This window comes from Ptychodera flava, chromosome 22, assembly GCF_041260155.1.
Source record: "Ptychodera flava strain L36383 chromosome 22, AS_Pfla_20210202, whole genome shotgun sequence".
NCBI lineage: Eukaryota > Metazoa > Hemichordata > Enteropneusta > Ptychoderidae > Ptychodera > Ptychodera flava.
Window position 1 is genome coordinate 4419286 of NC_091949.1, and position 14250 is coordinate 4433535.

Below are 14250 nucleotides of genomic sequence, written 5' to 3' on the forward strand. Positions count from 1 at the left end.
TTAAAGGCTGATCATTCACCGCCATCTCTGTTGCTAAAACTTGTCTTGACATCAGATCTTCCACAATCCACTAAAACTTTAATACGATCTCTATAGTATGTCAGTCTCGATCGATGCGTATCTTGGGATTTTACTTAATCTAGCCGCATAAGGTACTCTTGCGATCATCCAGCTATGCCTTTATCTCCTACCCATTGCATTTTCAGGCAGATCATTTGTTTTCAAATGACAGCACCAGGTCAATTGACAGGATTTCGAAGTATGAATACTGTCCTTACTATAGTAACACGTTGTAACCTATTTTAAGGTATGGTAAAGAAGGTAATGACGTTATTAAACTTTAAACCTTCAGCCTGATCCTATTTAATCTAGTGACGAAACTTGGCCAATTGTCGACGTGCAATATTTTATTTGATATTTTATCTAGGCTGAACCTAATTTTAAAGAAAGTAAATACAAGACACTTCATGTCATGTGAGGCCGTGGGTGGACAAATCTTTAAATCCGAACGCGGTTGTCGGGTTTTTTAATGAGCCGACATCATCGATCTGATTCGTATTAAGCTTACATCGCTCTCATACCTGAAAACCATGCAGCTGGCAATTGTGATGATTATTGCAGCGGCCATTTGTGGTGTGCCTTACGTTAACTGTAGAGATGAAACACACGAGACAAAGAGTGGATCGGCGGTAAGAATTCACCTGTCGCTTCGAATTGTGAAATTGACATTTACACGCCGACTTCCCGTATCCGTACAAGATGATAAATTCCATTTTTCCCGGTCCGAGAATCAGTTTTTGTCAAATGCTTCACCTCAAAATTGTCTATCGACTAATCGTTTAATTCGGTGTTCAGTGTTCAAAGTTTCCGACAGAATATTAAAATTTTAATTGGTATCTTTAATGATCTTACTCGCAGGATAAGTCGAAAAATGACCTTGTTTGTTTCGATTTCTTATTTGTTTTGTATGTATGTATGTATGTATGTATGTATGTATGTATGTATGTGTGTATGTATGTATGTATGTATGTATGTATGTATGTATGTATGTATGTATGTATGTATGTATGTATGTATGTATGTATGTACATATGTTGCATGCATTCATGCATGCGTGTATCTATCTATTTATCTACCTACCTCCCTATCTAGCTAGTTATCTATCTATCTATCTATCTATCTATCTATCTATCTATCTATCTATCTATCTATTCAGTGACCTCGTATTTACTCAGGTTTCAAAAGCTTACTGGAAACTGAGAAATATTTATCTTTAACTTGTAACAGAAAATACATTAACGCATTTGCTCGTTTCCGATGTTCCACTTTGTTATTGGCAATAGAAGAAGGAAGGCACCATAATATTGATTTAATTGACAGAGTCTGTAAGTTTTGTAACTTGAGAGAGGTAGAAGATGAATATCATTTTCTTCTTATTTGCCCTTATTATAGAGAACTGAGACAAAAATATTTTCCTCCATATTTTCATTTTGAGGTGAATTACGACAAGTTTTACAGTCTTATGCGAACTCAGCAGCCAGATATTTTACAGTGCATTTAATCTATGTAAATTTGTTTATTATGCTTTTTCCAAAAGAAATCAGAATTTGTAAAATAGCTGATTCCAGAGCCATGTATGACTTCATCTTTCTTTTTGTTGAGAGTTGTAATGTATATGGGCCGGAGGCCTTGAAATACAATAAATAACCAGTCATGTACTGGTTACTGATTACTGATTACTGATTACTATTCAGTGACCCTCTTTTTGATGTCCTAATGTTTTCTACTTTCAAGCCCAAGGATGGAGAAGACTTACCTTCGGTGAGTCGCCATGAGCCAGAACCAAATGATGGTAGGTACGAATACATGCTTCGCAGATCCAAATGAACTTTAACTCTCATGCATATTCGCAACATTGACAGAATTATCTGCTTGGAGAAATTGGTCTCTTTGCGATGGTGTGCTGAATTGTCCTCTGTCTTTGGATATTTGAACAAATTTGTAAAATTTATGAATAAAGCATCCTGAAAGAATATTTAATCAAGCAAACTTTTATGCAAACAAAGAAAGACAGCAATGGCCACACTATAGTGTTGCAAAAACAAACAGCCAACTGATAGAAAGAAAAGCTACGCTATACTGAATGGCAACATTCAACGATTAAATTTTAATGCTGTTAGCATGTTACGAAAGAGGGGTATAATAGAGGTATAATCGTAATATTATCTGGTAGTGTAATGGTATTCTTTTAATCGAATCAAGCTTTACATTTGACTGAACTGTATTGTTTCCTTGCTGTTAAGGAAGCGAGTGTTACACAGAAGAGGATGGTTCAGATTATCGCGGTATGGTATCGACGACCTCCAGCGGGCGCACTTGTCAGAAGTGGACTTCTATGACACCACATCATCACACCATCACACCAGACCGTTATCCCAACGCAGGCCTTGGTGACCATAACTTCTGTCGTAACATGGATGGTGCTCCACGACCCTGGTGTTATACCGTCGATCCGGCCGTCCGTTGGGAATACTGTGACGTCGGCACGCCAAATTCTGAGTGCTCTAACGGTGAGAATTAACAAAGATTATTATATCTTAAAGAGGCACTCCCACTTGGTAACATTTTTAAAACACATTTTTTTAATGCCAACGGTCGATATTTGACATGGCGACTGCAAGCGGATCGCGAGATATCGATAAAAACATGTCCTCAAAAAAGTTAAAGTTTGAATTCCGGTGGCCCATCTGAATTCAGCTTCCGAACATAGAACGTTCGGCACTGGGGCCATTGTCAACTAAGCTATGGAGTACGAGTCTACGCTGTTGCTGCTGTACGCCACAGCAGTACTACTGGCGTCGGTAATCGGTCATGTCCCGTGGGAGAAAGCAGAGTCTTACTGACTCTGCAAAAAAAACGAAAAACAAAATTTGCTGATTCCTCCAAAATTCGCATAGGTGACTAGCACAGATACGTGCGGTTGATACATAGCATGCATAGTGGTCGCCGCTTGGTATGCGCGCATACCACACGCGGCGGCCGCTATGTATCGAACCATGCGTAACTGAGTGGCAGACGACAAAATGTAGTCATCAGAGGCCACTAATATTTTACACGTTAAAACTGATATCTATGTGGTATTGTTTTAAAATGTAATACAACTGATTGAGAATAATGAAAACGACAAAATCTAAGGAGAAGTTTTAAAAAAGAATCACCAGAGGTAAAGGCATTGATAATGATGTATATAAAGTCATAGCAGTAGGAGGTAAATTAATTGCGTCATTCGAACGTTTTTGGACTCCTTAGAATATCGTCAATCAGCACAACAATACACTTTCGGGGGATTTCGGGTCATACCCAGAAACGATCGTAAAACTTCGGGATGTGAAAAATACGCTAGGGAAATGACATGTTTTTATCGATATCTCGCGATCCGCGCGGAGTCACCACGTCAAATATCGACCGTTGGCATTAAAAAAAAAATGTGTTTTAAAAATGTTACCAAGTGGGAGTGCCTCTTTAAAGGGACATTAGCTGTAACTTTTGACTAATTTTCACCACTCTGTTTCAATGTATCAACTACAGAATTTTACTATAATCCGATCGTGACCGATGCCCAGTGTCCTGCTTGCCAACACGGCCTGTATATGTGAAGTATTTATTGTTATTGCTGATAAATGTATTCTAGTCCGGACCTGAATACAAACAATAAACAATAACAATGCAGATTATACTCATATAGAGTCCATTTATGAGCTAAATATTAGAAATTTCTCCATGGTTCAGGGATTCAAACAAGAAATTGCAGATGATACAGAGAACAAAGAAATTTTTAAAAAATGACCAAAGTTACAGCTAATGGATCTTTAAAGATACAAATTCAATCTATTCAGGTCAAACACTGGGACATGCATGTTCTAAAATAATTTCAAACAGTTTGTCAACGGTTTGACACCAACAATTATTCGACGATGTTGCGATTTTACCATTATACCAGGAGAAAAATAAGGATAATTTATGTGAATTTATGTGAATTTCCAGTAAACGTAGCCCCGGCAGAATGTAGGTAGGCCAAAGGGCTTTCATATTCTACTCGCTTTAGCCTTTAAAAAACTGTACGGTAAATCGAAGTCCCGATATATTTAAACTATTGAAAAGGTTAAATTTCAAAATTTACAGAAAAGTGACGGCAATCTTCACGATAAAATGCGCCTTGGGGACAGATATTTAGATTGTCTAATTTGTACAAGTCTTGTCTGATCTACTACTTGTACGGCTCCTTTAGGCTCTTAGAGGAAGAAACAAACAGGCGTCTTAGTTTTCGAAAATCGAAAACTTTATTTTTCCCCTCTGAATTAACACAGGTATTGTAGCCATTTTGAGTCTCAAATATCGGTAAACGTCTGTTGAACCAAACTGTGCACGGTAACCGCTGATGTTTATTCCTGATTTGGTATGAAAATGGTTGAAAGTTCCAGTAACGGAAGTTCGAGCAAAAATTTAAGTCTTTCACTTTCGATGCACGTACTACTTTAAAGCAGCCAAAAGTGACACGGTGTCCATTTCCGTAACCTCAAGTACAGCTGCTGCAAATTCGTGGCATTTCAATGACCTTCTGGTTATTATTCCTAAGAGCGTATCTTCAGTAAGCTCACCTGTTAACCAACGTTTTATCTCACTAAACATGCTAAAGATTAGCGCTTGTGTAAAAATTCTTACAGAGAGAAGCGGATCTGGAGTGGTTTACACTCGCTGGGGTCACAGTTCATGTCCCGCGTTACAACATTGGTTTATACAGGTATGCGATAATATTGGAAATAAAACTGTGATATATTTTCATTTTGGATGATATTTTTTTGACAGAGCAAAACTCGTTTATTGTTTTGAAACCATATAATCGAGCCGTTATTTCATAATTGTCCAGTCCACAAATGTTATAGCTCCACGGTATATCATGAAACGAAGCTGTTACGTCTGAATGTCCATAACTAAACATTATCCAATGCATTCTTTTCCCGAAATTTAATATTTATTTTATAGTATTTATGAATACGTGGCATTATCTGCACGACGCTGTCTGCATGAAGTATTTGTAAAATCCATTACTACAGACAAAATTGATGCTCTAGGACACTAAAGGCGAACACTCCTTTCGACTATAATGTCATCCGCATTACACAAGCCTCAATTTTTAATATTGTGTGATAAATAACTTGCCTTTTTGTCTCTGTTCTGATAAATTCATACATTCAACTGTTTGCTTCTCCAGAGTGAAAGTGAAATTTGGCCTTTACATTAAACTCCTACTACGTTGAAAATCTTGACATGGCACTTAGAAAGGTTCATATGCTACTATTTCATTTTCTCCGCCCCTACTAATAAAATAGCATATATAATCTTTAAGGTATAATGGCGGGAACCCGATACAACCATAAAGGAGAAGGAGGCAATTATTTGTGTTTGCCCGAGGTTGCCCAGTATGACAACAGCGCTGTTCATGGTGGCCACCAGTCCGATCGTGCATTTTTCTATACCGTTGAATATCGTGGAAGTTCCGGGCCACTGAAATCTAAACGTTATCATGATGTTCCTTGCGCTGTTTGCCTTCAAGAGCATCGCAACAGTTACATCATGTACCCTGCTCGTAACGATTGTCCCATTGGTTGGGACCAGAGAGTACTACGGTTATCTTATGTCAGCAAGGTATACCGAGCAATCATCTGAGTATGTTTGCGTCGATGTGTCCGGTGGCGTCTTAACCGGTACGTCATCTAAAGTCAATGGGGCTTTCATCTACCCGGTCGAAACTAGGTGCGTTTCCGGCAGTGGTTTGCCTTGCGCCCCTTACGTTGATGGTTATGAGTTGTCTTGCGCTGTTTGTTCAAAATAGATTACTGCTATTGTTTCTCTTGTGATGTATGAAATTATGTGTTGTCAAATGATTGACAATGGATTAAAATAAAGAAAAGCAAAAATTTCAAAGTGTGTTTTTGCAATTTCTTCTTCTTTCAAAACATCTTACAGGTCTCAAAGTCTTTTTTATCAGGCGTACCAACCTAGGTCTTCTCAAGATAATGGCCATCGGACTAAGATTATTAAGACAACATTACATCATGACTATCCTATAAACATGTTAAACTCGCCTTATTATATATAGGGTCGTTTTTTAGCAGGCTTTCACAGTGTAAACGTCCCACAGTATTTTGACTGTATTTGTTGTCATTATTCTTTACATTGTCACAACTTTTGCGAGATTCAAGAGATGAGAACCACCTCCAAGCAAGATTCACCTCCAAGCAAGATTCTTGCCCAAACAAGACACATGTCTTACTCTGCTGCAGCAAAACTCGAGCGTCACATTGTGCTTCGTTTGCGTTGCGTACGGACTATTTTGTGGTTGTTTGATTGTCTGTTCCCTTTGTGTCTTTCCTCAAGTCATATTGTGTATATAGTTAATTCAGATGTGTTCATCTGTTTGTGCACACATACATTTCCCGCTCTACTTTCTTTGGCTTGCGTTGCTTGCTTCCCTAAATGTCGACAATGTATGTAACGGGTATCAATTATACAACAGTAATGCCGGCTCTGATTTATGAATACTGGCTATCAGCGAACATCCTCTACTGTAAGATGTTACACATACTTTACCGGCTGTCCAGGCATACTAAGCGATTGTTTTCTCAGTGCCAACGTTCGTACAAAACTCTCAGATCGAATCCTTGGTGCTGTAAGATATTGTTCGAGTCTGAGACTATTCTATGTTTGAGATACTCTCTTTCCAACTGAAGATATCCATAAAAATGATGACACTGGTTCACTTTAATGTTTGTTATTCAAGTCATTTCAACAGTGCCTTGAGGATGCCAGGCCACGTACAGCCAATACATAGAATGAGAATGAGACAAAGATGTTTCAGAATAAACTATAAAGCTGATTTCGAGCCTTACTCTATATCGTGCACATCTCTCCCCTCTCTCCTTCCCCTCTCTTTCTTCCTCGGTGTACATTTTTAAATGATGTCATGTTGTTCCAGGTTGCATGACCAATTCTATAACTACTAATATTTTTGACATGCTGAAACGATAAGGAGCTGACTTAAATGTCCTGAGTGTGTGAACTGCATTATGATAAGATAATGTTTAAATAATCCAGCACTTTACGGTCTACCGTAATATCAGCTATCTATTGTCAAAAATTAATGGTGTTGGACAACAAAAATTGCACTGACAGATTAATTAACTTTGAGTAAACTGTACTTCAGCCTTAATTGCACCGTAAACATGCTCTCATCAGAAATGATCAAACTTTGACGAAATTCGACAAAGTCTTTGCTGACTTAGTTCCTAGTCCTTCAAATGTTGATAGGCAACGTAAGTAAATGACTTTCGTGACAATGACACTTGGAGAGGTATGTGTACAGAGAACGCGAGAAATGGCTCACTTACGGTGCGGTGGTATGGTCGTATAATTTGCAAACTCGCTTTGATCTTGTGCTTATTTGGTATATTGGTGCCAAAACTTACCCATGCCCATCCCTGATCGGAGTTCTGGACGCTTAGCATTTTTCGCGTTGGGACATATTTCAAGCCCGCGCTTGTGCTCGTTTTCCCAATGTTAGAAATATTTGTTTTAAGATAGATTTCATTCACTCATCCCTCACCACACGATTTTCAGCATTATTCATAGACTGTAATAATTTATATTTTCGTTTACGAATTTTCTCTGTATATATGGTTGGATATAAGCCCTCAACTTTTTCAAAGCTAAAATAGTTTTACACTATGTTCTGTTTAAAAGTCAAGTGGGTTTGTTTTACATTTTTTAGTATAGTATATTACCACTGATCTTCTTGGAAATTAAAGGAACACTCAAGATTATAAAAGATATGTTTTCTAACCAGGCATTCGTACATGTACATTGTACATTCTTAGCAACTTCGTTAATCTGCATTGCCCTTGGGTATAAAACTACCTCAGCATGTGGAACTGATACTGAACATGTCGATACGTCGCAATGTGTTGATGCATTTGTTTCAGGCACTAACTCAGTGTTTAGCATTAGAACCAATCTGAAATGTAGACATCTATGTAAAAAGATCAGAAGTCATAACATTCCGGTAGGACGTTTCTAATTTTTAAAGAAATGTGTTGCAATGTTAACATATCTCCGTATATTGAAGTCGTACAGAGTGATGCATGATTTGCTCGTGGCTTGTTTCATGAAAATATTTCTGGTAAAACATGAGAACAGAGACAACTTCTGTCCTTTGCCTTTGCTACTTACGGTGCAAATGACAGTGCCGATTGCAGAGAACCAGAGGGCGCCCTCAAAGGGAGTATTATAGGAACTTGTCAGAGCATGCGCGACTAACTTTTCTTAGTTGAGTTTGCCATTCTAGTAAGCGTCTGCAACTCAACAGCTCTGTTAAACTTTCAAAACTGTTACTGTGCATGAGTTAGTCTCAGCTTTACGGAGACTTACTCGTAGTCAACTGAACCACTCGCTATTGCATAGTTGACCTAATTTTACTATGATTGCAACCTCTAACCTTTAATAAGCGACGCAGCCAAAAAGTCGGGCTCGGAAGCAAAGGCGCGTGGGTGACCAAGGCAAACTCCAATCAAGTCTGAAAAGTAATTTTTAAACGTTTCAAGTGTGGGTCCAGTGAAATGGCAACGGGTACCCATGTGGATTTGGATACTATTAAAGAACAAACATCGCCATATTCTTATTCACTGTACCTTGCTTTTCACAACTTTCTGTTCAGGAAGTCCGAAATGTGTCCTTGTTGATCAGTCATTACTGATTTCTAATATTTTAATCAAACAAATTTTGTAAGTGGGATTATGGCATTTTCAAAGTTGTCATCGGCTTTAAATCAAAATAAAGCTACAGGAAATTTGAATGATGAAACCAAGTTGCTGCTTTTCAGAATGTTTTATACATGATGTCTCCCTGACTTTGTGTAATTCTGAACTAGACTTGTATTGTAATGACCAGAATCGCCTTACATCTTGTACAGTAACTTTAGTTGCCAATGTTAATAAGTCGCTCCAAAAACGACGCCACTTCAGTTAATGAATGGGTAAATGACTATACCCTGGTTATCAATGACATGTTGGTTGGGTCTCATCAATAATTCAAATACGCAAACACTACAGGTGATAGACTTGACAGGACATTAATGACAGTAAGATGTCTCGTGTCTCGACAAGATGTCTTGACACTTTACAATGTTATTTCTTGGGAAAAACATTTCACTCTAAGTATAAGACATTCGGTTTATTTCGACGATTGTTAAAATTCTTAAAATCTCACCTCAGAAAGATTCTGTTACAGTACTGCCGTTTATATTAGTCAGCTATTGATTACTGTTGTGCACTTGATTTGGAAAATACAAGCGTACAGAGAGAGAGAGAGAGAAGAGAGAGAGAGAGAGAGAGAGAGAGAGAGAGAGAGAGAGAGAGAGAGAGAGCCCGGAGAATGAAAAAAAATCAATTTTGGAATTACACTTATGCGTTTCACTTCACCATACACAGGAGTCTCTAGAGTAGATTATGAAACAAGTTTTCCAATAGTCCCTCGACCCACTTTCCCCCGCAAAGCAAACTATTCCTGTGAATTAATATATCGAAGGAAAATTCGCAGAGATGAAGCCCAGTGGCATATGGTGATGAGAAGTACTGAAATGTAAATGTAAAATTGGAATTTTACTTTATTGAGTTGTGTTGTTGACGTCACGTTCGAACATTGTCTTACTGAAGATACTCAAACTACATTCCTTCTAAGAGTTATGCCTCGCAACATTGCTTCCTATCACTGTTTATTTTACCCCAACAAAATATTCCATCTGCTAAGACATTGTGTTTAAATTGATAATATGTTCCTTTCTCCTGATTCATTAACCTTTTCAGCCAACACTGCTTTATCAACGGGAAACATTTCCTTCCCAAATCAGAGACATTTCTAGCCAAAACAGGGACACTTCACGTCACTGGACTCTATGCAAGTCTCTCACAAAGTATTATGTTTCACCATATCTAGCCACTGTATACTTTTGCATTTATTTACGTTTGGCTGTTAACATTCATGTTCGTTCGATATAGTTATTACACGTGCAAATACTTTGACCAATATGATATTGGAATTACACCCAAAGAGAACTTAACTAAATACATAGGAATCCGTAAGTGCCAAATCTTAAAAACGTTTTAAAAATACAAAACTTACCATATCTTGACATTATTTATATACGGTTGAATATTGATGCAAACTGCTTGTAAAGAAAATAGTATTGAGAAGTGCTTATGTGCAAAACTAATACGATATGGAATTACATCAAAATATCACTGCTCAATACATTAAAGTCAATGAGTCTTTAAAATGTTTTTAAGCGTTAGACTAGCTATGCGTTTGCATTTCGTTTGGCTATTAATAAAAATGTACTTGACTAGAATATGGGATTAGAAGAGCATGTCTGCAGAACGAATATGATATAAAAATTACACTCAATAATATTACTCCCCTATACATAGGAGTGTACAGATGCAAAGTCTCAACCACATTTTAAATACATGGCTAGTTCTATCTTTACATGATTACAAGTTTGACCTTGAGGTTTATTTACGTCGTAGAATATAATTATTAGATGTGAAAATGTTTTGACCAATATGATAAGGTTATAACACCCAAAGATACACATGCAGACCGTAAGTGCAGTTCTCAAATATGTTTAAAGCAAAACAAGACGTGCCATATCTATCTATCTATCTATCTATCTATCTATCTATCTATCTATCTATCTATCTATCTATCTATCTATCTATTTTTCTATCTATCTATCTATCTATCTATCTATCTATTATCTATCTATCTATCTATCTATCTATCTATCTATCTATCTATCTATGACTATTTAAGTAAAAGTGCTTGAATAGAATATGGTAATTAGAAATACTTAAATGTAGAACTAATATGATATTGGAATTATAGCAAAATTTCACAACACCATACTGTGCAGTCAATGGGTGCAAACTTAAAATGTTTTTATATGCGTTGATCATTGTTAAAATAAACAATCAGGATATGGCTAGTAGGGAGAGCATATCTGAAGAACGGATACGACAGTAACATTACACTCAATAATATCACTAGCCTATACATAAATTCTCAAATTTCTTACAAATACAAGACTAGCTCCATATTTACATGTTTGCATGTTCGACCTTGAGATTGATTGACGTTCTAGAATATGGCTATTACAAGTGAAAATATTTTGACCAATATGATATTGAATTACACCAGAGATTTAACCACCCTAAAGACATTAATTGGAGTCCCTAAGTGTCAAATCTCAGATACATTTTAAATACAAGACTAGGTATATTTTGACATTTATATATGGTTGATTATAGATGTAGAAGTGCTTGGATAGAATAAAAAAGAAGTGCAAATATTTTTAATATGATTTTGGAACTACACCAAAAAGATACCTGCCGTATAGATAACTATAGATAGAGATTACTGCCCTATAAGCATGGGGGTCTATTGGTTTCGAACTGAAATATATTGAAATACACCATTAGCCACATCTTTAGTTGTAAAGCAACAGTAACCGTCAGCGAAGCTTTACATTTGTCGGTATGTTACGTTTACTTTTTTGTGCAGCGCACACACATTTCGTAGATAACATTGCAGATGAGAAGAACTTGCTCATTTCAATGTTTGGATAGAACAAAGAATAGAAGTGCCGAAATACTTGTCATGTTGATGATATCCGGACATATTGCTGCCGGTTATATATCAACTCACTGAATACAGACAGATACCGATTAGTCTTCCTGTTAGACACATGAATAAACAGTTCATGGAATGATGTGAAGTAGCTATTACGACATTGTGTCGGACAGTACGTAGAGTCTATCTAATTCTAGTTATTATTCTGTCATATGCAAGTTTTAATGATCAGACCTGGCTACTCAACCGTTGAATAAGCGTGCTTAATGCAGTAAAAAATGCTGCTTGTATAGAGACAATCAGACCCTACAAAGGGTTGTAAATGAGAGTTTTACAATTGGCATCCTGTGTTCAAGATTGAGACAAAAAGATACAGCTTCCATACTTTAAATCCACTACTCGATAATTAGTTTATGGAAGTAACTCCCTTTACATGGGATCACTACTGTTAGCATTATACCAAACTTTGCGTTGTATGCAGACATTGTGTTTGGCGAATTGAAATCATCTGCACTGATTTTCATGAACCTTGGGAGACTCTGTACTGTGATAAAGATAGCATGTATACAAAAAAAATCAGTTTTGGTCTGCAGCAAATTGTCAGTAACTTACAATGACACAATTTCTTTTATAAATGATTTGGTTATTATGTATATAGGACAAATAATTTGTTTGAACAAGAGAGTTGTATATGGACTACGGTTATGCATGGCAATACTATCTCAATCTTGGACACATGGTGCCGATAGTAAGCTCTCATTTACAACCCTTTGTAAAGCTGGCAACGTTTTCCTTTGTAAGACAAACTTTTTGGCTTCGTTAAATGGGATAAATCAACAGATAAGTGGCGATGAGTGTTTCGGCTATCTCGTCGTGATCAAGAATATCAGCATAAAATTGTACAAAACATTAAAAATTGTACAGAAAATGAAAAATTTCAACGTTTATGAAGTGTAAAAGTTTAAAGGCATGCATTTTCTTAGAATTAAAACTTATATTTGAAAGAGACAGACGTCTAAATGACACTCCACTGTATGTCCATGTGTATCCATAAAAAACAGAGTGGCATTTGTCGCATCCATGGCCATTCATTGTATTATCGTTTGTCTAGCCAGTGCTGTCTTAAATAACGTCAGTCTCTATAATCAGCTAGAAATTTAGCTCTTCCCTTTTGAGGTCTATTCAAACACTCAAATGATTTGGTTCTTTTGTCTACAATTCAATCAACAAAACTTGAGTTCGATATACAAAAAGTAAACGTCATGTATACGCTATTTTCAGCTTCGCTGACTGCTGCTGTATGTACATCTGACTGTTGAAGTAAAAGTACTTGAATAGAGTATGGTAATTCGAGATGCTTATATGTTGAACTAATAGGACATTGGAATAATACCAAAATATTACTGCGCAATACATTGATGTCAATGGGCGCCTACTTTATTGTTGTTAACACAAGACTAGACATGTGTTTTCATTATGTTTGCCTATTTATAAAAAATGTACTTGAACAGAACATTGCGATAGGAAGAGCATATCTGATATGATAATAAAATTACACTCAATAGTATCGCTGCCCTATACATTGGAGTCTATGGATGCAAAGTCCTCAATATATTATAAATACAAGACTAGCTCTATCGTTACATGTATATATTTTTGACAATGATAGTGATGTATAGGATATGGTTATTAGAAGAGCAAATATTTTGACCAATATGATATTTGAATTACTCCCAAAGATATAACTGCCCTCTGCTCAACGGAGTCAGTACGTTCCAGTTCTCAAATACATTGTCAAAGACAAAACTTGTCATTTCTTTAGATTATGTATAGTTGACTATTGGAGTAAAAATGCTTAATAGCATACGCTACTTGGTACGCGAAACTAATATGATATTGGAATTACCCCAAAATATCACTGCGCAATACATCGAGGGAAATGGGTGCCCAATTTAAAATTATTATTTTTTAATAATAGACTAGCTACATTCTTGCATTATGTTTGACTATTGATAAGTATACACTTGACTAGAATATGGTGATTGAAGTGGTATCTGCGGAACGAATGTGATATTAAACTACCCCCAAAAATATCACTGCCTCATATGTTAGAGTCTATGGATGAAAATACTTATTTATGTTTTAAATACAGGACTATATGTACCTTTACATTTATATGTTTGACAATTAAAATAAAAGCATTTCATAAAATATGGTAATTTGAAGTGCGCGTACGTAGGATGATTATTATAGTGGAATGGCACAAAATATCACTGTGCAATACATGGAAGCCAATTTATGCACACTATGAAGTATTAAACTAATAAACCAACTATAGCTTGCATTATGTTTAGCTATTGATGGAAATATACTTGTGAAGAATACGGTGATAGAAGAACATATCTGTAGAATAAATACGATAGTAAAATAACACTCACAAAACACCACTGTCGATACATCTGAGTCTATTAATGCACATTACCAAATGTTTTTTTAAATACACGATAGCTG

At 36.4% G+C, this 14250-nt stretch overlaps 1 protein-coding gene across 1 annotated transcript; it reads left to right on the forward strand.

Annotated features, from left to right (window-relative positions):
* Positions 1–547: 547 nt before the first annotated feature.
* Positions 548–2581, forward strand: LOC139123319 (plasminogen-like). Its single transcript, XM_070689474.1, has 3 exons — positions 548–689; positions 1795–1852; positions 2304–2581. Exons 1-3 carry the CDS (start codon positions 591–593, stop codon positions 2579–2581), a joined length of 435 nt encoding a protein of 144 aa, XP_070545575.1. The 5' UTR covers positions 548–590.
* The last annotated feature ends 11669 nt before the right edge of the window (positions 2582–14250 follow it).